We start from the raw sequence: 23,591 nt of genomic DNA, 5'->3' as shown, positions 1-23,591 counted from the left end.
ACCGGCTTTGACGATCAACAGGATTTCCTCGGAGAAGCATATTTGATAGTAAATACACTTTTTGATGTAATTGTTTTTTAAATTTATTTCTGAATTATTAATAAGGAGGTGTATTCAAAGACCGATTTAGTATGAAATATATTATGAGAATGGTAATTTTTTTATTTTTTTCTCAAATATTTCATTGTTAAGGTAATTAATCAGAATTACGTGATTTCTTGTTGGCACATTTAATGTCGGAATTAATATTTGGAGAAAACACAGATCTGTTTGGATTGGATTGTGGATTTTACAACCTTTGAAACACTGTTGCGTCTTAGACACGTGTTTACTACAAAGACAAAAGAATTAATATGGTTTGTGCCTAGATTTTTGTTGACTCTTTGACCCGAACCGTAGATCAACAGCGTTGAAATTTACACGTGTCAAGCACTGAAGTCCAGTTATATGTGTGATATCTTGATTGGTTGAAGAAAAGTTAATAAAAAAAAGGAAATAAAAGCTAAAGAGGAAAGAGGAGGAAGAAGCTAATAAAGCTTTTTTTTTGAGGTGGTGGAAAAAAGGAATTTTGATTTAGGGTTTTGCCCTTCTTCTTCTTCTTCTTATTCTCTCCTGCGTTATCATCGTTTGTTTTTTTGATTCTCCGGCCAAGTCCCGGAGACTTTTGATCTGTGGGGAAATTGGTTTTTAATTTAATCGAGACGCGATGATCTCGTCTAAGAACGGAGCTGCGATGATCTCTCGACCTGTGTTTCTTTCGGATCGAGTTGATGAAGTCTTCTCTAGAAAGCTTGATTTGTCTGTTTCGTCTTCTTCTTCTTCGAGTCTTCTCCAGCAGTTCAATAAGACCCATGAAGGTTCTGATTTTTCTCGAGCTTAATTTTGTTGTTTTGTTAACTTTTGTTTAATCGCGTCTGCAGAACTGAATTGATCCTGATCCTTGTGTGTGGGAACTTCCATCTGTTTCTACTTGAACATTAGGTTGTGTGATCTAATTTTTCAATTCTAGGTATAATTGGTACATTAAATTTCAAAGATCTTAGATTTGGTGAAATCAAACTTGCTGCTAACTGCAACTTGTTATTTTCTCTTTGACTTTTGGGGATTCTACTTTTGGGCTAGCAAAGTTTTTAGCTTTGGTTATTTGGTTTGTTCGTTTTTGTGATAACAAAAAAAAAAAAAAAAGCTTTTTACTTTTGTTTACTTGTCTGAGCTTCTGTATCTGGTATGTGTTGCTGATTACTGTAACTGTTCCGTACAGGTGATGATGACGCACGCCTGGGTCTTGCTCATCAGCTGTACAAAGCAGGCGAGTTCAAACAAGCCTTAGAGCACAGCAACATGGTTTACCAGAGAAACCCATTACGTACTGATAATCTTCTTCTTATTGGTGCTATCTATTACCAAGTAATATTTTTTCTCCTTCTCTCATTAGTCATTGCTCTCTTCTTTTGTTATCAATGAATTAGTTGTTTACTCATATATTTTATGCCGTGCAGCTCCAAGAGTATGATATGTGCATAGCAAGAAATGAAGAAGCTCTTCGTATTCAACCTCAGTTTGCTGAGTGTTACGGAAATATGGCAAACGCATGGAAGGTGAATGGCTTGGCCTTTGCTTGATCAGTTGGTTATTTCCAATGTATATATATTCTTATTATATATATTCTTATATCTGTGATTTGACTTTTCCAGGAAAAAGGGGACACTGATCGAGCAATCCGCTACTACTTAATTGCAATTGAGGTTGTGCTATATGCTTCTCGGTTTCTGCTGTTCACTTCTCAACCTGTTCTGCTGTTCACTTCTCAACCTGTTCTGCTGTTTTTACTGTTTCTTTACTTTCCTCTTGCTAACACTTCCTTTTTAATCTAATTCTCAGCTGAGGCCCAACTTTGCTGATGCTTGGTCGAACTTGGCAAGTGCCTACATGCGGAAGGGAAGACTGAGCGAGGCAACACAATGCTGTCAGCAGGCCCTCTCATTGAACCCACTTCTGGTAAGGGAATTTCTGATTCTTTTTTTTTTTTTTTTTTTTTTAAAAAAAAATTCTCACCAAATTCTGTTAACTACTTCTGGGAGATTCACTGTCTATCTTCTTTTGCTCGTCTCCTCACCTCTCATCTGGTAATGTGAAACTTTATTAGGTTGACGCACATAGTAATCTGGGGAATCTGATGAAGGCTCAAGGGTTGATTCATGAAGTAAGTCTTGTGAATGAAACTATTTAAGTTATTTGTTCCTATTCTTGTTCCTGTTCCAGCTCTGAAAAAATTATCTGCAATTTTCTTGTGATCTAGCTATATATGTGGGACCTAATGTTACAATTCACTGAATAAAGATTACAAACCAAAACAAATTATAACTAAGAAGGTGATGTGATGCTCTAGTAATTTAGCATCACATCTGTAGTCATTTTACTGGTTTATTAACTGCAAGTACTAATAGACACATTCATTTTTCTGTGTTGTACTGTGTCTTAATCCACAATCAATACAGACATCAAGTTGTTACTGAAAGGAAAGCAGGGATGATCGTCAGTCTTATAGTCAGTATCTTCTGCCAGAGTCCAAATAGTTAGAATGTGATATTTTGTGCAGGCATACAGTTGTTACCTTGAAGCTGTTCGCATACAACCAACATTTGCTATTGCATGGTCGAATCTTGCTGGTCTTTTCATGGAGTCAGGTGATCTTAATAGAGCCCTTCAATACTACAAGGTAAGCTTCATTCTGTCCTAGAAAAATCCTGTCGACATAGTATTATGTGTGCTTTTTTCCCCCAGATTATATTCTGTACGTTTTGACTATGTTGGCTGATTTTTTTATTTTATTTTACCAGGAAGCTGTGAAGTTAAAACCTGCATTCCCTGATGCATATTTAAATCTAGGAAATGTGTATAAGGTATGTTAACATTTAATGGGTTAAGATGTGTTCAGGTTCAGTAGCTGAAAGTGAAGTGCAATAATGTTTTCTGGACAATATTAGAAACATAGTTTTATTTTCTTTGGTTGAAGGCTCTAGGGAGACCTACGGAAGCAATCATGTGTTATCAGCATGCGTTACAGATGAGGCCAAATTGTGCAATGGCATTTGGTGAGTGTAATTTGATCAACAAAATGTAATAAAATATACTTGCTCAAGTATATGCGTGATGTCTTATTCATTATTGACATATAACTATTAAAATGCAGGGAATATAGCCAGTATATACTATGAGCAAGGTCAACTAGATTTAGCAATTCGACACTACAAGCAGGCCATCTCCCGAGATCCGCGATTTTTAGAGGCGTACAACAACTTGGTCAGCATTAACAACAAACATTATGTGGGGTTTTTGTTTGAACTATGTTTTTAAGTATTCTAATATATGATCATTTTTTGCATTTTCAACTTAAAGGGTAATGCATTGAAGGATATTGGACGAGTCGATGAAGCAATTCGGTGTTATAATGTATGTGTGGTTCTATCTGTGACTTACTAGTGAATTTGCATATTACTCACAAACCTGTGATTATACTGCAGCAATGTCTTGCTTTACAACCAAATCATCCACAAGCAATGGCCAATCTTGGAAATATTTATATGGAGTGGTATGTGATCCTTTCTTTCTTCTTGCTAGATGGAGAATATTATAAATTACCATAAACTCCATTTCACAACTTTGAACAGGAATATGATGGGTCCTGCTTCCTCATTATTCAAGGCTACTCTGGCTGTAACGACAGGGCTATCTGCTCCGTTCAATAACCTTGCAATAATTTACAAGCAACAGGTGGCTATGTGCTCCACTATCAATGTTTAATCATTTTTGTAGTCTTGTACATGTTTGACGAATGTAGCTTGTTTTTCTGCTTTACTACAGGGAAATTACTCGGATGCTATATCCTGCTATAATGAGGTTCTTCGTATTGACCCATTGGCAGCTGATGCCCTGGTTAATAGAGGGAATACTTACAAAGAGATTGGGAGGGTAACTGAAGCAATTCAGGATTACATGCATGCTATTACTTTCCGGCCTACAATGGCTGAAGCTCATGCAAATCTGGCCTCAGCTTACAAGGATAGGTAACCATTGTCTGTATCTTGCATATATTATGTATTTTCAGGCACATGTTCAAATAGAGAAAAAAACATCTTTGCCTTGAAGGAAAAGACCTTACTCAAGAAGCATTTTGTGTATTTCACTGTTCCTGAATAGCTTATGGTGTCATAATTCTTAAAATGACTGACAACTGTCATACTTCACTAGAAGCCTTTGTATCTCTACTTACAGTTTCTTAAGGTAGTTTCGTGTTAGGCTCTTGTTTTCTGGGATTTAGAACATTTAAGATGTGGGAGTCTAACAATGAGTCAATGACCACCTCTTAACTGTGGAGATAGTATGTTCAATCAGAAAAATATTTGTTTTATGTATCTTTTTTTACCTTTTTGCATAAGCAGTGGGCATGTGGAAGCTGCCATTACGAGCTATAAGCAGGCCTTGCTATTACGACCAGACTTCCCAGAAGCAACGTGCAACCTTCTGCACACCTTACAGGTATTTATTTTTCGTGGTTTTGATGTCATACATTTAAATCATAATTTCTGTCTCCATTTCCTAGCTCTTGTTAACTTTCTCTTTGTCTTCCATTAATGTTTTCTTCTTTCCTGCTGTTGTACCAGTGTGTATGCTGTTGGGAAGACCGGAGCAAAATGTTTGCTGAAGTTGAAAGCATTATTAGGAGGCAAATAAATGTAAGTATTTACACACCACAATTTTTTTGGTACTTTGTATGCTATTACTGAATAAGATGATAGCATTTTCCTGTTGATCCTATCTTCAGATGTCGGTCCTCCCTAGTGTCCAGCCCTTCCATGCAATAGCATATCCTATTGATCCTATTCTTGCCCTTGAAATCAGGTTTGAGACTGGTTTTCAATACTCAATACTCATGAAAATACATGTTTATTTTATCTGTGTATAAGCCTATTCCTTATAAATCCCCTATATTTTCAGTCGTAAATATGCTGCACACTGCTCCATAATCGCTTCTCGTTTTGGACTACCTCCTTTTACTCATCCAGCTGGGCTCCCTGTAAAACTTGAGGGGGGATTTAAGAGATTAAGGATTGGATATGTGAGCAGTGATTTTGGTAATCATCCATTGTCACACCTCATGGGCTCAGTGTTTGGGATGCACAACAGAGAAAACGTTGAGGTTTGTATCTTGCATTTGGATTTGATCCATGTCGTAGCTCTGCTCTGATTTTTATAGCGAGAGTTAGGTTCTTCAACCCAATGTTTTTTTAAGTAAGGCTATAAAATGCATGCATACTGGGTTGAGTTCTTCTAATGGGAGGAATATATAGAACCGAATGGGTCCGGTTTGTGGAATATAGGATTTTAGTAATTGATGGTATATCATTCTGTATCTGCCTATCCTGTTTTTGGGATTTCAGCAAAACAAATAACATTTTTTTTCCAGGTTTTCTGCTATGCATTGAGTGCCAATGATAATACTGAGTGGAGACAGCGTATCCAGTCAGAAGCCGAGCATTTCCTGGACGTTTCTGCTATGCCATCCGATGCTATTGCCAAAATTATAAATGAAGACAAAATCCAGATCCTTATTAATCTAAACGGTTACACCAAGGCATGCTCTGACATTTCAGAAACATTTTACTCTGGAGCTGTACCCATTCCTAAGGAAATGTTTTTGGTAACATTTGCTTGTTTTTAATCTATTCAGGGAGCTAGAAATGAAATATTTGCCATGCAGCCTGCACCGATCCAGGTTTCATATATGGGCTTCCCTGGTACAACTGGGGCAACCTATATTGACTATCTAGTGACTGACGAGGTTTGCAATGAATTAGAATTTTCCAGATTTCTTCCGAATTTTTTCTCGTTGTTATGACTAATACACTCTTTTACTATTCAGTTTGTGTCTCCTCTGCAATATGCACATATTTACTCAGAGAAGCTGGTCCATCTTCCCCATTGTTACTTTGTGAATGATTACAAGCAGGTATGCTCAGACAAAAGTTATCTCCGCCATGATATTTATGTACACTTTCATCACTTCCACAGTCATTATAAAACTCTATAAATTCTATTTGCAGAAAAATCAGGATGTGTTGGATCCAAATTCTAAACCCAAACGATCAGACTATGGACTTCCTGAAGACAAATTCATATTTGCATGCTTCAACCAACTGTACAAAATGGATCCTGAGATCGTTAATACATGGTAAATGTTTAACAAAATTTTTTCAGATTTCCTTGAAATTAACATCCTTACATAAAAACCCTAAACCCTTAACCTTAAACCTAAACCCTTGATAGTGTAATTGAATGTAGCTCGGTAAAGATATTAATTTATACATTCGCAAATTGATTTGTTTTTATTTATAGGTGCAACATTCTTAAACGAGTACCCAACAGTGCTCTTTGGCTTCTACGTTTTCCAGCAGCTGGAGAGATGAGGTTTCGCACATGTACGTTTGATTCCATTCCTTTGCCTAGCATTGTCTTGTTCTTTCTGCTTGCGCTGTCATTTATAATCTTGTTCTCTGATCTCTATCCAGATGCTGCTGCCCAAGGAGTACAGCCTGATCAGATTATCTTCACTGATGTTGCCATGAAGAGTGAACATATCAGACGAAGTGTCCTTGCTGATGTAATCCTTGACACGTGAGTTCTTTTGCGTCTCAACTCGTTTCATCTGTTGTGTACTATATTTAAAAAAACAACACAAAACTTATTTTTGCAACAAGTTTACCTTCCCCTACCCTTTCCTGTCCTGTCATTAGGCCTCTGTGCAACGGACACACAACGGGAACAGATGTGCTGTGGGCTGGTGTACCTATGATAACATTACCACTTGAGAAAATGGCAACTCGAGTGGCTGGATCACTCTGCCTTGCAACTGGTCTGGGCCATGAGATGATAGTTAACAGGTACGTCTAAGCAGAAACCAACTTTTACTGTCTTCAATATCCTCTGTTTTGTTGTATGTTGATGAGATATTCATAACAATTGTGAACCAGCTTGGAGGAGTACGAAGAGAAGTCTGTCTCTTTGGCACTGAACAAGCCAAAACTTGAGGCATTGACTAAGGAATTGAGGGCTAGCCGCTTAACATGTCCTCTATTTGACACCACCCGCTGGGTTAGTGACGAAACACTTTCTTGACTGTATTCATCTCTCGTGCGGTTTATATTTCTTGACCAATGAACTCTCTTGGTTATTACAGGTGAAGAATCTGGAGAGGTCATACTTCAAAATGTGGAACATCCATTGCTCTGGACAGCAGCCACAACACTTCAAGGTGTTGGAAAACGACCTAGAATTCCCACATGACAGATGAACAATGAGGGAAAGAAAATTAAAACACAGGAGGAACCGGCATTGTAAATAAAAAACCGAAGAGAAATTAGTAGCAGAAAAATTGATAAATTATCAGGAGGAGGTAGAAGATTATTATTATTTGAGCTGTGTACCATAAAACAAGCTGGCTGTGTTGTCCTATGTTTTCCATTACCGGAGCATGTGGAATATCTCAATGTAACATTAACATTACATAAAACATATAAAATGATGATTTGAACCAAAAGGTATCCCAAAACTTGCAAGTTGCTACCAAATTTGTACAAGAACCAATCTTTTTAAATTGTATAATCTGAACTCTGAAGCCTAATGTTGCAGAGAATCTCTAATTCCGTCTGCCAGGCAAGCAAACATCGGTTTTGCCAAGCTTCGAAATTGGACGAAATCAAGCCTGTTTATCTAAGTCATATAACAGCCCATACTTTTACCCTAATTTAGTTTAATGGGCCTTCAAATTCAGCCCATCACAACGTTGACCTATAAAAGCCTGTTGCTTCTTTTTCTACACGCTGCATTAGGGTTTTTTGTCCTTCTTCTCTCATATATACGCTTTGGCCGCAGGTAAGCAGAGAATCATAATAAAACCCTAGCTATGGCGACCCAGCCGGCGAAAGAGTCAGTTCAATGCTTCGGAAGGAAGAAGACGGCCGTTGCCGTCACACACTGCAAACGCGGTACTGGGATGATCAAGCTGAATGGCTCGCCGATCGAGCTTCACCAGCCAGAGATCCTCCGATACAAGATCTTCGAGCCGATCCTACTCCTCGGAAAACACCGTTTCGCGGGAGTGGACATGAGGATCCGTGTCAACGGTGGAGGAAACACATCTCAGGTGTACGCAATCCGTCAGAGCATCGCAAAGGCCCTCGTAGCTTACTACCAGAAGTATGTTGATGAGCAGTCGAAGAAGGAGATTAAGGATATCTTGGTGAGGTACGACAGGACTCTTCTTGTTGCGGATCCGAGGAGGTGCGAGCCGAAGAAGTTTGGAGGTCGTGGTGCTCGTTCTCGTTTCCAGAAGAGTTACCGTTAAACAACATCTGGTTTGCTTCTTTTGCGTCTCTGCTCAACGTTTTTGGGGTTTAAAGTGTTGAAATTGTGAGACTTTAGATTCTCTCTGTGTTTGCGTTTATTTTTAATGAGGTTATTGGATAATGGTTACTTCTCCTAAGAACTTATGTTTCACTATCTAAATCTTTATGCTGTTTCATTTTTATCTCTCTATGTGATACGTCTCTGTTTTGATGAAATTGATTAATTGATCTGTGTTGGTCATACTCTCTTACTCCCATTACTCTTTGAAGCCATTCGGTATTTATGGATTTGTATAGGCATTTCGCTTGTAGTTGCTAAGAGTTCCTTCTTTTGCAAAATTGATCGACAATTCGGGCTTTGAATTGCTCTGATTGTAAGTGTTTCCCATCTAATTTTACTGACTAGAGAAACGAAGATAACTTTCACATTGCTTCAGAACTTGCATATGATGTCTTGTTTTGCAGAGTACTATTCATTGAAGAGTTCATTGCTCTAGGTTTTATTAGTTCATAGCACATTGTTGTTGAAATGAAAAACGCTGACGTGTGTGGTTTCTTCTCTTGTTAACTTGGTAAAACTTTTCTTCTTCAAACAAAACTCCAAGCAATTCTCTTTGTTCCTCCTTGTCCGTGTCTGATTGAATCAAAACTCTAACTTTCAGCTTCTGGAATAGAAACATGACCAAGCAGCCCTTGAATTTACAATACACTAATTTAGTAAATTTCGTAACTCTGAAAATAATGTAGTTCGTGATTTCCTTGAACTTACGAATCATTAATTTTGTTTCATCTTTTAGAAATAAGTTGACAAAATTGGAAAATTATATCATAGAATTAAACGATGATGAAAACAAAAATTAAGTAGCGGGGTTTTTTTGTTTTTTGTTTAATCAGTAGAGTTTGTGTGTGGTTAACGTTCTTGGTAATAAATGTGCGATATATCTTAGTTTCTAACTCCAAAAATTTAAAGCTATTAATGTAGCTAATGCTTGGTTCACACTTACAGATCACCAGCAGTAGAAAGATGTAATTGTCTTTAAAAAAAAAAAAAAAAAAAGACATAAGAAAATATATGCAATGAATTTCTCTATGCTATATATTTTAGCATAAGCTTCTCATCCAACACTCTTTCCACTCAACTTTTGGTTTTTAATTAGAATTAAAAAAAAAAAATGGAATTGCTTCTTCGCCTGCTTGTAGCTCAAGTAATCATGTTGGCTTTATCATGTTCATTTGTATCTTCTTACGACCCAAATCCTCTTCAAGACTTTTGTGTTGCCGCCAACGAAACTAATAGAGGTATATAGTCTCGAATATACTAAAGTGGTCGGTCTATAATCTTTTTAATACTAATATATTTATATTTTATATCAAACGATGATTTAGCACACGTCTTTTCTTTCTTCTAGTGTTCGTGAATGGAAAAGTCTGTAAAGATCCAAAATCAGTAACGGCAAATGATTTCTCTTATTCGGGATTAAACATGGCGAGAAACACAACCAGCTTCATTGGTTCTAATGTCACAACCGTAGATGTCAACAAAATCCCTGGCCTCAACACCCTCGGAGTCTCCCTCGCTCGCTTAGACTTTGCTCCGGGAGGTCAAAACCCACCGCACATACATCCACGCGCCTCTGAAATACTCATGGTAGCCAAAGGAAAACTCCTGGTTGGGTTTGTTTCTTCGAACCAAGACAACAATAGACTTTTCTCCAAGGTTCTTAAGCGTGGAGACGTTTTTGTGTTTCCCATTGGTTTGATACATTTTCAAATGAACGTTGGGAGGACGAGGGCGGTCGCGTTTGCTGGGTTTGGGAGCCAGTTTCCTGGCACCATCACGATCGCCGACGCGGTTTTTGGATCGGACCCTTCGATTCCTCGAGAGGTTTTGGCTAAAGCTTTTCAGTTAGACGCAAACTTGGTTAGATTTCTCCAGATAGTGTTTGGTCCTGCATTATGGTCGTAGGATATTTTTATGGTAATAAGTTTTTACGATGGATGATAATATAATAAGTAGGAAAAAAATTACATGATTGGCTACAAATTATTGTATATAATTTGTTACCGAGTAAAATTAAAACAATATATTATGTGTCAATATGTAAGGGGGTTCTTTAACAAAAAAAATAAAAATATGTAAGGGTTTTTATTTTTTATATAACACAAATATAAGGTTTAATAACATTTTAAATAAATAAATAAGCCACCAAAAAGGGCTTTTATTAAAATAATGAAAAATTTTGTTAATAGAACAAACAAACTATTATTTAGACTGATATATGAACTTAAATTGTTCAAAATAAGTGGTTAATATTTTCTGATTATCTGCGTGGTTAATGTTTTGGTTGTGTGCAAGAATAAAATATATGTATGCTTGTAGCCTTTGATCATGATTTCAAACAAAGGACAATCACTTCTTTGATCATGACATCAAACAAATTTAAGGTCGCTGAATCCAATGGTTTTTACTGTTGATGATTATATTATGATTTGCGTTTATGTGTTAAATTATTACAGTTATTTAAAATACATTACGTCATCATAACTACACATAAAAAATAAAAGGCAAAAACCTATGTCACATATATAATTATGTTTATCATTTATGTAAATTTTTTTAGAAAAAATATATTATGTAAAACACACAAAAATGTTTAATGGGAACGCAATACAAACTCAAATGAAACAGTCAGGTTTTACAGATTTAATAAATAAACGCAAAAGGATGAAAGTCCCAGAATTTAAAATTTTCTTGAATTGGGCTTTGGATTTTCCGTAAAAACTCGATCAATCTATTATCTATAGTAGATGTAAATTCCTTGTAAACTAAAATCAACTTTTTTTTGGACGGCTTCTTTAGGCTATATATATTGCGCATGCAATGTTTCTCATGCAGCATGGCTTAATTCACAAAGTAAGGGAAAACAAATTAAACCATACGTACTAATCAACATTTCTGTAATTAGAACAAAAATAAAAATAATAAAAATGGAAGGTCTTCTTCAATATCTCTTAGCTAAAATCATATTGCTGGCTTTAGCATCTTCGTTTGTATCGTGTTACGACCCATCTCCTCTTCAAGACTATTGTGTTGCCGTCAACGATATAAATCGAGGTAATCTCTATATATTGCACATATATGACTCTTTTGATACATACACTATATATGACACATACTTATATAGTATAACCTAGTTCTATCATACAAACCTTTAAACTGACTTTTAATTAGCAGATTTTGTAAATGGAAAGTTCTGTAAAGATCCAAAACTTGTAACGGCGAATGACTTTTATACATCCGGCCTAAACGTACCCGGAAACACGAGCACTGGTCCCGGCTCCACAATCACCGCCGTTGATGTTGAAAGATTGCCTGGTCTCAACACTCTCGGGGTCGGCATTGCCCGCATTGACTTGGCCCCGGGCGGTCAAGTCCCACCTCATACGCACCCGCGTGGCAGTGAGATCTTGTTAGTCATCAAGGGAAAGCTTTTCGTTGGATTTGTGTCGTCGAACGAATACAACTTTACGCTCTTCACCAAAGTTCTTTATCCCGGAGATGTATTTGTGTCTCCCAAAGGTTTGATACAATTTCATGCAAATATTGGGAAGACAAACGCGGTCGTGATTGCTGCGGCTGGGAGCCAGAATCCTGGTAGGATCGTCATTGGTGATGCGGTTTTTGGATCGAAGCCTTTGATTGATCGGAAGGTCTTGGCTAAAGCTTTTGCGTTGGACATGAAGAAAGTGAAATATCTTCAGTCAGTGTTTTCTTTGGAAGATGACATACGTTATTAATTAGCCTAAGAGAATGAAATGATACTAATAGATAAAATATAGTTATGAAGAAATAATTTGATGATTATCTTGTATGTGTGGGAAATAAATATGAAAAACGTGTATAGTGCGCTAATTAATTTAAAAACAATTTGAAAGAAATTAATAAAGTTAAATAAGTGTAATATGGGAATTAAATAGTTTCTTTCAAATTTTATTTTTTTCTTATAAACGGATGAAATATGGGAATTATAATGAGTTTTGTGAACCTATTCCAGTGGAATACAAACAAAGCTGAAAATGTCGAACGAAACTTCAATAACGCGGTACAATAAGCGTAAATCAAATCATACGAACGAAGATGTAACATATGCATGTATGTATATGTTGTTTCTTCTAAATACTTTCTATGAAATTAATTAATATGGGCCGTATAGAGAGATTAATGGGCCTAATTAAATGGCTTGGTATATAGGAAACGTTTGGTTTCGTTTCGAATCACACAATTCAATTCACAGCGTTTTCAGTGAAGTTCGCCGTCGCCGGAACTCATGGATCGACCACCGTCGTTTCCGCACAATCAAAACCCTAATCCGAACTTCTTTCACCATTATCCTCCTCCAAACCCTAATCCTAATTTCTTCTTTCGACCTCCTCCACCTCCTCTTCAGAATCCTAACACTTACTCCATTGCTCCATCTCCGCCGCCGATTCGCGAGCTCTCCGGTACTATCACCTCTTTACAATCACTGTTGTCGGAATGTCAAAGAACCTTAGATTCTCTCTCGCAAAATCTAGCTTTAGACCACTCTTATCTTCTCCAGAAGGGCGGAAATGGCGGTTTCGTTCGTTGCCCTTTTGATTCAAATCACTTTATGCCACCCGAAGCTCTCTTTCTCCACTCACTCCGTTGCCCAAATCCTCTTGACCTCACTCACCTTCTTGGATCTTTTAGTAGTTACCGGAACACACTCGAATTACCCTCTCAAGTACAGCTGAGCAATGATGCTGGAGATCTCTGTGTCTCCTTAGATGAGTTAGCTGATTTTGGAACTAATTTCTTCTACAAAGATTGTCCAGGAGCTGTGAACTTCTCTGAGCTCGATGGAATAAAGCCAACTTTAACACTTCCTAACATTCTATCTTTGGAATGTAGCGATTTGCAAGTTGCTGATGAGAAGGAGAATAATAGTATGTTAGGGATTCTACCGTCTGATCTCTGTGCAATAAAGAGTGAGATTAATCAATGGAGGGATTACCCAAATTCGTATTCCTATAGTGTTCTTTCTGCTATGCTGGGTTCAAAAGCGATTGAAACAAGCGAGTTGAACTCATGGATTCTGGTTAATTCTACGAGATATGGTGTAATAATTGATACTTACATGAGGGATCATATATTCTTGCTCTTCCGGTTGTGTCTGAAATCGGTTGTGAAAGAAGCTTGTGGATTTATGATGGAGCCTGATGCCAATGGCGTTGGTGAGCAGCAGATTATGAGCTGCAAAAGTAGAATATTTGAGTGTCCAGTCTTGGTTCGAGTGTTGTCTTGGTTAGCTTCTCAACTTGCTGTCTTATATGGAGAAGGAAATGGGAAGTTTTTTGCTCTAGATATGTTTAAACAGTGCATAGTAGAATCTGCCTCTCAAATAATGTTGTTTCGGTCAGAAAGAAGCACACCTCAATCCTCTGGAGCACTCGAGGGTTTGGATGATGCAAGGTTGAGTAATAAGGATGTGAAGATGGAGAAACCCTGCGAGAATAGTGCTTTGGACAGTGCTCAGGTGATATCTGTGTCCCGTGTTGCAGCAGCTGTTGCAGCATTGAATGAAAGATCCATGCTTGAAGGGAAAATTAGGGCAATACGATATGCCCAACCACTAACAAGATATCAGCGGTATGTTTTAAATCTTTCAAAAGCTATTAATCAATTCATGTTTGGATCTGACTTTGATTCCTCATGATGTCTCCGTCCATCTGTAGGCTGGCCGAGATTGGTGTTATGAGAGCTAAAGCTGAGGAAGAACGGAAAAGACGTTCTAGCTACCGACCTATTATTGATCATGATGGTCTTCCAAGGCAACGCTCATCAAATCAGGTTAATAGTTAATACCAAACAAACTGTTATATAACATGAAAGATACAAATATTGCTGTAGGGAACTTTTATTGAAGGAACTGAACTATATATATTTATGTTTTATAATGTGTATAATGTGTAGGATATGAATAAAATAAAGACAAGAGAAGAGCTTTTAGCTGAAGAGAGAGATTACAAGCGTAGGAGAATGTCATACCGTGGTAAGAAGGTGAAACGTACGCCTAGACAGGTAGGAAGCGGTTTCCTTTTTCGTGCCTACAATAATCACAATTTCTTGAGTTGTGAATGTTTTGCTGCAAAATGATCAACAGAGTATATCTGCATAGAAAAAGTGTAGAATGCAGAAGTGAGAAAAATTGTCCGTTGCTAATATTATACTTTCATTATGACTATAGTTCAGTTAGCAATAAACTTACATTATCAGCTTCCTTCAGTGAGTTTTCCAAATCTTTTGTCTTGTAGGTGTTACGTGATATAATAGAAGAATATACAGAAGAAATTAAGCTAGCAGGAGGGATTGGATGTTTTGAGAAAGGAATGCCATTACAATCCCTGTCTTCTGTAGGCAACGATCAGAAAGAAAGTGACGTTGGATACAGTTCTGCACCATCAACATTAACAGATGCATCATCAAAATTCTATAAGCAACGGAAAGAAGAGAACCGTGCAGATACTGAATATTCAAAGGATAATAGAAACAATATAGATAAAGTAAACCGGCATGAGGAGTATGATTCAGGTAGCTCGCAGAGACAGCGGAGGCACAGGTCATATAAGCACAGTGATCAAAGACATGACAAGCACAGTGATCGAAGAGATGATGAATTCACAAGGAACAAACAACATAGCCTCGAAAAGAAGTCTTCTCATCAAAACCACAGATCATCTCGTGAGAAGAGTTCATCAGATTACAAGACCAAAAGGGATGATTCTTATGACCGCCGCAGTCGGGAACCTAGGAATCAAAATTCGTTTGAAGATAGATACAATCCAACAGAAAGGGAGTGAATTTAAAAAGAAGGTAAGTCATTTTTAACCACCTCTTAATCTCCTTATCACTGTGTGGGCTAGTCTGACTTTGAAATGGGGTGCCATATCCCGATGATCTTGCAGTAAAAGTTTACCTGGAGCATCAGCAATTTTGTGTGAATCCGTATCCTCTTTTGTATCCTTAATCAGATTCTTACCTTGTTTGATGCATCTAAGTGTTCATCACAACCTTATCTGTGTTTATCTCACTTGGTGATACTCAATTTCCAGATCTCTTGTATATATAGATTCACTGTAGTTACCATTCCTGTCTATATATATTCAGTTTCTTTTTTCTTCTCTTGGTTGTGACAGATGAAGTATGTTCTTGCTATGAACACGCCATGAGCCATGAGATTGCTGGGAAGAAATGCCAAACTCCACAACTGTTCGTAATTGTGAGAGACTCATATGTTCTTAAGTCTGTTGTTACTTCTGAACTTATGAAAATTGATGTAGATGATAGAACACCAGATTGAGTGATGTAATATGTACTGATTTAGCTTATGTTCATGTTCCAGTTTTCCCTCAAACTTCTCGAATTCCTGTCATAGCATATTATTACTTAAACCGACGAAAACAATAACAGAAAACACCGTAACAAAAAAAAAAAGGTAAAACCAAAACCAGTAATAGCGTGTGTCAGCAAAAGAGTAATTTGCATCTTCAGGAACTGGAGCTGCTAGAGCAATTGGCCAACAGGATTCTTCGAATGCTGAATAAAAAGTTGGACAAAAGCGACTACACGAGACGTTTCTGTAGGAGTCAGTATCACATCTCTCCTTCCTCCTAAATCTCTTCAAGTTCCGGCCAATATTCCTCAATTCTTAAAAACAGACCAAGCTCTTCAATCCTCCGAGTTCTTGCCATATAGGATCCACCACAGAGTTTCACCATCTCCCTCTCAGTTTCCAAGTGATCTTCAACATTGAATTTGGCTTCTTCTCCCAACTCTTCTAATGCAAGCCGTTCCCTACATAGCACTTTCAACCTGGCGGCTCTAGTCTCACCTTCAATTCTAGCTTTCACTTCACGTTGCCTTCTTTCCAAAAGTTGCTTTTCTTTCTGCATTTTCTTCATCACATCAGTCTTGTTACCACTCTCGTCAATGACCTTTCTATATCTGGCTTTCACGATAGTATCTGCAAAACGAATCCCGATTGTTGCCGCACGAAGAGCCTTGGTAGGAGATAAGGGCATTAAATATTGATCGTTTCTGCTCTCAGGCTTATCCTCTTTGCTCTGCTTTTCCACTGGATTTGTCGAACGAGAAACCTTTTGGTCCAAGTAAATGCTCCCACAGGCTAACTTCTTCTTTACCGACTCCCATCTGAGCTCAAAAATCCTCATAAGCTTCTTAGCGTCCTTGTGAAGCGGATTCTCAGGAGGATAATAGCGAATCGCATTCGTGAAGACTAATCGAACATCTTTGGGAAACCCTTCAGCAATATTTACGTAGAGATTCTTGGCGAGTTTGGACTTGATTGTGACGAAATCCATAGGCTTTGATATAACAGAGAAATAGTCCGCAATTTCAACGACCAGCTCCTCAAAACGCCAACCAGACCATTCGTCTCTCATCGACTTTAGTACCTTTAGACACACACTATACAAGGACAACTCGCGATCCAGCTTTGGCTTCTTCTTCATATTTGCCTGATCAACCTCTTCTACATCTTCAGCTCCACGCTTCTTCCTCGTTAGATTGGCTTCAGAGCCAACGTTTATCCTCAGTTTGTTTTCTGTAACCATTCTTACAAAGATGAGGAAAAACCGACAGTGAACAGCACAAACCCTAGTTAAAACAGAAAGTCTTCGTGTTCGATCATACAGGGAGTCGTCACACGAAGAACAACTGAGGGAAGCTAGGGTTTTGACCTTTTGTTGAAGTTATGGTGAGAACTGTTTTGGGGTTTTTAAATAGGGTGTCTTACTCCTAATTACATTTGAAATAGCGTTTGGTCTGCACAAAGATATGATAGGAAAAGGAAACTAAGTACTTTTATCAAAACAAAAAAAAAGGAAAATCGTAATCCAAAACAAGATCTAATTAATTTACTAGTTATCCCAATAGCAAAAAAAAAACAACGAAAATAATACTTTCGCACTTCAATTTCCATGTATAAAAACCAATAATCTATTTTTTTATTACATTTATATGAATTTAATTAATGTAACCCCTGAGCTAGGGTTAGTTTACGTGTGACAAAAGAAAAAAAAAAGTTATGTATTATCAAGAAGAAACCAAAGATATCACTCGTTTGAAACTCCGTGAGCGGAGACGATGACACAGACGATGAACGATCAATAGCTAATCCTTAACCTTCCAAACACAAGTATCAGTTCATATCATAAAAGATCATTGTTTCTTCATCGCTGGTGTACTTCTCCCTAATTCAGAAGATACAGTCTGAAACGGCGACGAACAAGCTGACGGCGGAGGTTTGAGAGAATATTCAGACACCACCGGAGGCGAAAACATGAACCCCGGAGGTTCTTGAACAAATTATAGACTCCTGTTTCTTTAGTAGCTTAAGTGTTTGATCATAACAGTGCTTTTTAATTTCTAAAATTACAAATGTGCGGTTAATGTGTTACTGTATGCTTAATGCGTTTGTTGTGTGCAAGTTTAATATGCGCATGCTTGTATACTTTGATCTTCAAGCAAACTATCATCACTTCTTCTCACGTTTAAAATTTTGATATGCATTTATCAATTTTATTCCTGTTATTAATATAAACATTGTAAAACTGTTTTAAAAGTATAACAGAAGTCCAAAAGTTTTTGTTTTTTTGTTTTTTGCATTACAGTGTCATGTCATATAAGATTAAATTATAATATAAGTCCATAAATACAATGGTCCAAAAGGCAACTGTTTACAAAAAAAAAAAAAAAATCTGTGAAATAATCTTATATGACATGACACTGTAATGCAGACAATAACTCAAATGAAACGGTCAAATCTCACACGTTAATAATTAATTAATTAACAACATATTAGTAAATTAGGCATGAAAGTCCCAAAATTCCAAAATTTCTTATATTGGGTATTGATAATTCCGTAGAGAAAGCAAGCTATTATGTATTTTAGATGTAATTTACTACTTGTAAGCTAAAGTCAGATGATTTTGGACGACTTCTTGGCCTATATATATAGCGCATGCCATGCAGCATCGCTCAATCCACAAAAACATTTTTCATTTGTAGAATATAATGAAAGGTCTTCTTCAGTTTCTTTTAGCTAAAATAATCTTGTTGGCGGCTTTAGCATCTTCATTTGTATACTCTTACGACCCAAACCCTCTTCAAGACTACTGTGTTGCAACCAACGAAACTAATGGAGGTACCTAATTAAGCTCTATTTGTTGCATATACATATGGCTCCTTTGATATCTTTGAAACATGATATATTAATACCGAAAATCATACGCGTGGCCCCTAAGTCTGTTGTACCAAACTATATATTATGTTTATATCAAACATATTTTATACATAAGTGCAAATTAACGTAGTTGTTTCATTTGTATTCTAAAAGAATGTTTGATAAACATTAGAACACATTGTATGATGCTTTTTAAAGCAAAACAAGATATATAAGTACTATAGAGTCAACAGTATACACCAATATCAGTTCCATATTTTAAACCGTCACAAATTATATAACAATGATTAATATATGATGTAACCACTTTATATCGTTCAAACTTCAACACCGTCGTTACTTTGTATTTGTTTTCGCAGTTTACGTGAATGGAAAATTCTGTAAAGACCCAAAACTAGTAACTGCGGATGATTTTTTCTATTCCGGCTTAAACATCCCCGGAAACACCAACAACCGCCTTGGCTCAACGGTCACGGATGTTGATGTCAGAAGAATTCCTGGTCTCAACACTCTTGGCGTTGCCATAGCCCGCTTTGATTTCGCTCCGGGAGGTCAAATCCCACCGCACATACACCCACGAGCCTCCCAGATCATCTTAGTCCTCAAGGGAAAGCTCTTAGTCGGATTTGTGGCGTCAAATGACTACAACTATACGCTATTTTCCAAGGTTCTTTATCCCGGAGATGTATTTGCTTTTCCCATCGGTTTGGTACAGTTTCATGCAAACATTGGGAATACAAATGCGGTTGCGATTGGCGTAGTCGGGAGTCAAGACCCTGGTGTAATCCCAATAGGTAACGCAGTTTTCGGGTCGAAACCTTTGATTGATCCAAAGCTTTTGGCTAAAGCTTTTGCGTTGGACGTGAACACAGTGAGACATATCCAGGGGGTGTTTTCTAACGAAGATTACATAGTTAATTAGTTCAAAAGAATGTATAATAATAACAATAAAACATATCTTGAATAAGTTAATTATATAGGCAGGTACAAGTATGTAATAAGTGTTGGAAATACAGAGTATCTACAATTTGTAAAATAAATGTGAAAATATGTAAGGTGCTCTTTTAAGACAATTTGTAAGAAAATAATTAAGTGAATGAATTAACATAAGCCAAAAAACATTTTGAAAGACCGGGAATGAGATATAGGCAATAGAGGAGAGTGAGCATCTTTTTGAAAGGGCTTTAAATAAGAATCGTGAAACTTGAAAGATGAAACATCTCGTTTTCTCGTGTCACATTTGTTATGGATATTTGTGGGTATTCACTGTTCTGCTTCTCCTCTTGACGCATGTATAGCCACTGGATAGGAATTGGAAAACAAAAGGAAGCGAAGTACTATTTGTATTCTAAGAGCAACATTATCAAAGAGATTTAAGCAGTATCTTAGCAAATTTAAGATTTAAATTTAAATCAAAAATCATAATTTTAGGTAAGATACTTAAGATAGGTATCTTATATAAGATACTTTTGGAGGGTTAACATACGTATACGTGGCACATTTTGATTGGATACAGAGATAAATATATAAGGGAAAAAAATAACTTAGTTTTTTTCTTTCTTTTTCTCGCGTTGCGAAACAACAATATCACCGACGACCATCATCTTTTTTTTGTCAACCGACGACCACCATCTTATGTATGTTTTAAATTTTAAATTTTGCTATAATTATAAAATTTCTCAAATTACAATTTTTAATTTAATTTAATTTTTAAATAATTTTATTTTCTTTTTAAGATATCCAGATGAAAATGAACGAGATATGTATACTCAGTTTGATGTCACCGAATTTCAACAAGCGGAAACTGTCGAAAGTACAAGAATGGATTTCTCGTATGATACATATATGCCTTCAAATTTCGTCGATCTGATGGCCGCTAGAACTCGACTTCGGGATCGAGCTAAGCATGAACAATTGAATAACGATCTGGTCAAACATATTTGGAGTAAATTTTCACGTTTAAATTTATTGTACTTTATGTTATAATTTCTCTCTTATGTATGTTTTCAAATTCTAAATTTGCAATAATTATAAAATTTTCTTAAATTACAAATTAAAAAAAATTTTCTAAGATACCCAACTTAAGATCCTACCAATAAACACATTTCAAAACTAAAAACTTTTAAACTCAACTTTTTCAAATTTAATACTAATTAATTCTAAGATACCCTAATTAGCATACTACTTATAATGTTGGTCTTAGATAATTTACCAGTTCTCCCAATAAAATAATATTTTCATCAATTTTCTATCTTTAATACACTTTTCTATCATGTATATGAATTTGTAACCCGTGAGGGTTAGGTTACGTGTGACAAAAGAAAACTATGTATTTTCAGGAAGAAACCAAAGATATCACTCGTTTGAAACTCCGTGGGCGGAGACGATGACCAGAGCCATTACTCATCTCAGATGAACCATCAATGGCTAATCCTTTACCGCCAAAACACAAGTATCTGTTCATAAAAGATCCCTGTTTCTTCATCGCTGGTGTTCTTTTCCCTAATTCCGAAGAAACCGTCTGAAACGGCGACGAGCAAGCCGACGACGGAGCTCGAGAGTAATCAGAAACCGCCGGAGGCGAAAACACGAACCTCGGCGATTCCTGAACCACGACACCTTTCATTAGCCCTTGAGTAAATTTCAATCTCGCGGATAAACTCGGGAGATCACCACTCTCTGTTCTCATCGGAAACGCTCTTCCTCTGTTACAAGACGACGGCGAATACATCTCTCTGAGAGGAACACGGCGGTTGTTGTTATCTCCGGAGAAACGGCGATTCTCCTCCGACTCTTCCCTCTTCGCCCACCGTAAAAGAAGCTTAAGTCGCGCTCCCGTGCCCCCGCCACCGCGGCGTTTGCGTTTTGAATGCGTCGAGATTTCAGTGGAACACTCACTGATCCCATCAAAACTCTCGAGAGAGTCTGGACTTAATTCAACGGTTTGATCTGTTCTCGCCGCCGTGAATAGAAAAATCTCAGAATCAGATATCTCAAACGATGTTCCTGGACTACCGCAGAATCCATAACGCTCTTCTCTAAACCGCGAAACGTTCTCACCGCAATTTGATCTCCCACCGGCGGATACAAGCCGTTTGATCAACAATTCAGAAACCAGCGTTTTAGGCGTTTGCCGTTTAAGCAAATCAACGGCCGTCATTGCATATGAATCAACGACGTTAAGATCAACGCCAGGGATTCTCAATAGACTCTCTACGACGTCGGGTCTAACGGCGTTAAGGTTATCCATCACAGCTAGATGAATCACAGTTCTCCCGTTACAATTTTTAACGTTGACAATCTCAGAAAAGTCAACGGAACAGCTTCTTCCTACTCCTCCTGTGACTAACTTGTTCAAAAGCTCCATCTGCCGGTCTAACCGCTTAAACCCAGACGCAGCAAAACCAGACACGACCGTGTGAAGAAACGTGTCACCATCGCCGTTAACAACGGATATCAACGGTGGAGATTCGTTGATTAGAGCCTCCACTACATCTAAATGACCCTTGTACGCAGCTATATGTAAAGCTGTGTTTCCATTACTATCTTGAACATCCATGATTGAATCATACTTGGATACAAGATACTTCACCACCTACATTAGATTATATCCACAGAATTAGTATTATGCATTAATAGTAATATGTATATGATTTGTGTTCTTACTTACTTCGATTTGAGCTCTGCTAGAGGCAGAGTGTAACAGAGTAGAACCATAAGCATCCCTGAGTTTTGAAACGGCGTCGTATTTGCCAGAGAGTAAGAGTAGATCGAGGATTGTCACGTGTCCGCCTCTCGCGGCACTGTGGACTCCTCTTTTAACCATCTCCTCTTTCACTATTAACTGTTTCTCTGTTAATTTTTCGCCGTCGATTTCTTCGACGCCGGCGATATTAGCTGGCAACAAAGAGAAATCAAGAATGAGACGGAACACGTCGTCGTTTCGGCCTCGGGCCGCCGCGTAGAGGATATCGGTGACGCCGTATTCTCCTTCTCCGAACACGAGGAGTGGATCCCTCTCTAGAAGTTTTTTTACGAATTCTAAATCTCCGGCGGAGGCGGCGGTGTAGAGCAGCCAACCACCGTAGCCAGCTCTGATGAGGGAATTATCTCCGTTTCCGATTTCGCACTCTTCTAGTAGTCTTCTAGCGACGCGGGAACGGTTTAAAGCCACTTGGCAGTTATTTCCGTCTCCGTCGTCCCAGACGGTTTCGAGGCGGCGGATACGGCGGAGGGAAGTGAGTTTGACGAGGAGGTTTGTGTCTTGGTGAAGAAGCTCGATGACAACATCGTATAGACCGTTCGCGGCGGCGCAATCGATCGGTGAAGCGTACCACCACTGGTCTCCGGTGCTTTCCCACCGGAGAGGAAATATCGGCGGTGGCATTTCCGGTTAAGATAAATAACCGGGTCTTCTTCTGTTTTCGTAAACCAAAATCAAAGAATCTCAAAGAAAAAAACAGAGCATACGTGAAATAACGAGAAAACAGAGGAAGTAGATTACAAAGAAGATCAATATGAATGGTTTGAAATCAATAGAGATTTGTTTACGACGAACACAAAGTGATGAAGCAGAAGACAACAAAAAGGAGAAGTCTTGAAGATTGTGTTGTTGTGGCGAAGACGAAAGTTTTACGTGTGTGTTTCCACAAAAAGGAAAATAAAAATAGTATTTTTGGGAGCATCGAAGATTTACAAGATTCCATTCCCGTGAGTGGACCATATCTGACGGGATTAAAAGTTTTTTTTTTTTTTCATGATCTTTAAATGATTAAATAGTTTGATTTTCCAGAACGAAAGAAGTATGTGTAAGACATTATTCTGCAGCAAGAATTTTTGTTATGATTTTTCGAGAGAATTACATTTCAGTATCGCGTTTTGGTTGTATTTTTTCAGTAAA

General features: G+C 37.6%; 8 protein-coding genes across 10 annotated transcripts; 6 read left to right on the top strand and 2 right to left on the bottom strand.

Annotated features, from left to right (window-relative positions):
• The first annotated feature begins 558 nt into the window (after positions 1 to 558).
• Positions 559 to 7,597, top strand: LOC17892186 (probable UDP-N-acetylglucosamine--peptide N-acetylglucosaminyltransferase SEC). Its single transcript, XM_023787000.1, has 27 exons — positions 559 to 857; positions 1,262 to 1,407; positions 1,500 to 1,598; positions 1,695 to 1,745; positions 1,882 to 1,998; positions 2,147 to 2,203; positions 2,600 to 2,719; positions 2,841 to 2,903; positions 3,017 to 3,095; positions 3,194 to 3,303; positions 3,400 to 3,453; positions 3,525 to 3,592; positions 3,672 to 3,774; positions 3,865 to 4,067; positions 4,443 to 4,539; positions 4,665 to 4,736; positions 4,826 to 4,902; positions 4,999 to 5,200; positions 5,468 to 5,635; positions 5,732 to 5,842; positions 5,924 to 6,010; positions 6,105 to 6,232; positions 6,397 to 6,479; positions 6,570 to 6,675; positions 6,795 to 6,941; positions 7,032 to 7,152; positions 7,238 to 7,597. Exons 1-27 carry the CDS (start codon positions 707 to 709, stop codon positions 7,349 to 7,351), a joined length of 2,934 nt encoding a protein of 977 aa, XP_023642768.1. The 5' UTR covers positions 559 to 706; the 3' UTR covers positions 7,352 to 7,597.
• Positions 7,598 to 7,908: 311 nt separating this feature from the next.
• On the top strand, positions 7,909 to 8,646 carry LOC17891513 (40S ribosomal protein S16-1). Its single transcript, XM_006298692.2, has one exon. It carries the CDS (start codon positions 7,964 to 7,966, stop codon positions 8,402 to 8,404), a length of 441 nt encoding a protein of 146 aa, XP_006298754.1. The 5' UTR covers positions 7,909 to 7,963; the 3' UTR covers positions 8,405 to 8,646.
• An 851-nt stretch (positions 8,647 to 9,497) lies between these two features.
• LOC17891836 (germin-like protein subfamily 1 member 6) lies at positions 9,498 to 10,561 on the top strand. Its single transcript, XM_006299139.2, has 2 exons — positions 9,498 to 9,704; positions 9,815 to 10,561. The coding sequence occupies exons 1-2, from the start codon at positions 9,578 to 9,580 to the stop codon at positions 10,369 to 10,371; spliced, it is 684 nt and encodes a 227-aa protein (XP_006299201.1). The 5' UTR covers positions 9,498 to 9,577; the 3' UTR covers positions 10,372 to 10,561.
• A 790-nt stretch (positions 10,562 to 11,351) lies between these two features.
• On the top strand, positions 11,352 to 12,338 carry LOC17890925 (germin-like protein subfamily 1 member 5). The gene is made up of 2 exons (XM_006299346.2): positions 11,352 to 11,520; positions 11,641 to 12,338. Exons 1-2 carry the CDS (start codon positions 11,394 to 11,396, stop codon positions 12,201 to 12,203), a joined length of 690 nt encoding a protein of 229 aa, XP_006299408.1. The 5' UTR covers positions 11,352 to 11,393; the 3' UTR covers positions 12,204 to 12,338.
• Positions 12,339 to 12,704: 366 nt separating this feature from the next.
• LOC17890798 (U11/U12 small nuclear ribonucleoprotein 48 kDa protein) lies at positions 12,705 to 15,841 on the top strand. Of its 3 annotated transcripts, XR_002834735.1 has the most exons (6): positions 12,705 to 14,076; positions 14,163 to 14,277; positions 14,401 to 14,508; positions 14,742 to 15,300; positions 15,393 to 15,521; positions 15,624 to 15,841. XR_002834735.1 is itself a non-coding variant. In XM_023786598.1 (5 exons), the coding sequence occupies exons 1-4, from the start codon at positions 12,734 to 12,736 to the stop codon at positions 15,285 to 15,287; spliced, it is 2,112 nt and encodes a 703-aa protein (XP_023642366.1). In that variant the 5' UTR covers positions 12,705 to 12,733; the 3' UTR covers positions 15,288 to 15,300; positions 15,624 to 15,841. The 3 variants fall into 3 exon arrangements, 2 of the variants coding, with proteins under 2 accessions (XP_023642366.1, XP_006297086.1); XM_023786598.1 differs by lacking the exon at positions 15,393 to 15,521; XM_006297024.2 differs by having other exon boundaries at positions 15,393 to 15,841.
• A 256-nt stretch (positions 15,842 to 16,097) lies between these two features.
• LOC111831400 (transcription factor GTE12-like) lies at positions 16,098 to 17,060 on the bottom strand. Its single transcript, XM_023785464.1, has one exon. It carries the CDS (start codon positions 17,058 to 17,060, stop codon positions 16,098 to 16,100), a length of 963 nt encoding a protein of 320 aa, XP_023641232.1.
• Positions 17,061 to 18,522: 1,462 nt separating this feature from the next.
• LOC17893073 (putative germin-like protein subfamily 1 member 2) lies at positions 18,523 to 19,613 on the top strand. The gene is made up of 2 exons (XM_006299781.1): positions 18,523 to 18,652; positions 19,051 to 19,613. The coding sequence occupies exons 1-2, from the start codon at positions 18,523 to 18,525 to the stop codon at positions 19,611 to 19,613; spliced, it is 693 nt and encodes a 230-aa protein (XP_006299843.1).
• A 1,282-nt stretch (positions 19,614 to 20,895) lies between these two features.
• LOC17893142 lies at positions 20,896 to 23,502 on the bottom strand. Its single transcript, XM_006297096.2, has 2 exons — positions 22,362 to 23,502; positions 20,896 to 22,286 (listed from the first exon to the last, which is right to left on the bottom strand). Exons 1-2 carry the CDS (start codon positions 23,076 to 23,078, stop codon positions 21,027 to 21,029), a joined length of 1,977 nt encoding a protein of 658 aa, XP_006297158.1. The 5' UTR covers positions 23,079 to 23,502; the 3' UTR covers positions 20,896 to 21,026.
• Between the last annotated feature and the right edge of the window lie 89 nt (positions 23,503 to 23,591).

The sequence above is a fragment of the Capsella rubella genome, unplaced genomic scaffold (assembly GCF_000375325.1).
Source record: "Capsella rubella cultivar Monte Gargano unplaced genomic scaffold, Caprub1_0 scaffold_3, whole genome shotgun sequence".
Lineage (NCBI taxonomy): Eukaryota > Viridiplantae > Streptophyta > Magnoliopsida > Brassicales > Brassicaceae > Capsella > Capsella rubella.
This window is presented reverse-complemented; position numbering and strand designations above follow the sequence as displayed.

Coding starts and splice junctions, on each gene's coding strand:
- LOC17892186 (XM_023787000.1), top strand. CDS start 707: ATGATCTCGTCTAAGAACGGAGCTGCGATGATCTCTCGACCTGTGTTT. Junction 1,408..1,499: donor TTGGTGCTATCTATTACCAA/GTAATATTTTTT, acceptor TATGCCGTGCAG/CTCCAAGAGTATGATATGTG. Junction 7,153..7,237: donor TATTTGACACCACCCGCTGG/GTTAGTGACGAA, acceptor TGGTTATTACAG/GTGAAGAATCTGGAGAGGTC.
- LOC17891513 (XM_006298692.2), top strand. CDS start 7,964: ATGGCGACCCAGCCGGCGAAAGAGTCAGTTCAATGCTTCGGAAGGAAG.
- LOC17891836 (XM_006299139.2), top strand. CDS start 9,578: ATGGAATTGCTTCTTCGCCTGCTTGTAGCTCAAGTAATCATGTTGGCT. Junction 9,705..9,814: donor CGCCAACGAAACTAATAGAG/GTATATAGTCTC, acceptor TCTTTCTTCTAG/TGTTCGTGAATGGAAAAGTC.
- LOC17890925 (XM_006299346.2), top strand. CDS start 11,394: ATGGAAGGTCTTCTTCAATATCTCTTAGCTAAAATCATATTGCTGGCT. Junction 11,521..11,640: donor CGTCAACGATATAAATCGAG/GTAATCTCTATA, acceptor TTTAATTAGCAG/ATTTTGTAAATGGAAAGTTC.
- LOC17890798 (XM_023786598.1), top strand. CDS start 12,734: ATGGATCGACCACCGTCGTTTCCGCACAATCAAAACCCTAATCCGAAC. Junction 14,077..14,162: donor CCACTAACAAGATATCAGCG/GTATGTTTTAAA, acceptor GTCCATCTGTAG/GCTGGCCGAGATTGGTGTTA. Junction 14,278..14,400: donor GGCAACGCTCATCAAATCAG/GTTAATAGTTAA, acceptor TATAATGTGTAG/GATATGAATAAAATAAAGAC.
- LOC111831400 (XM_023785464.1), bottom strand. CDS start 17,060: ATGGTTACAGAAAACAAACTGAGGATAAACGTTGGCTCTGAAGCCAAT.
- LOC17893073 (XM_006299781.1), top strand. CDS start 18,523: ATGAAAGGTCTTCTTCAGTTTCTTTTAGCTAAAATAATCTTGTTGGCG. Junction 18,653..19,050: donor AACCAACGAAACTAATGGAG/GTACCTAATTAA, acceptor TTGTTTTCGCAG/TTTACGTGAATGGAAAATTC.
- LOC17893142 (XM_006297096.2), bottom strand. CDS start 23,078: ATGCCACCGCCGATATTTCCTCTCCGGTGGGAAAGCACCGGAGACCAG. Junction 22,287..22,361: donor CTAGCAGAGCTCAAATCGAA/GTAAGTAAGAAC, acceptor AATCTAATGTAG/GTGGTGAAGTATCTTGTATC.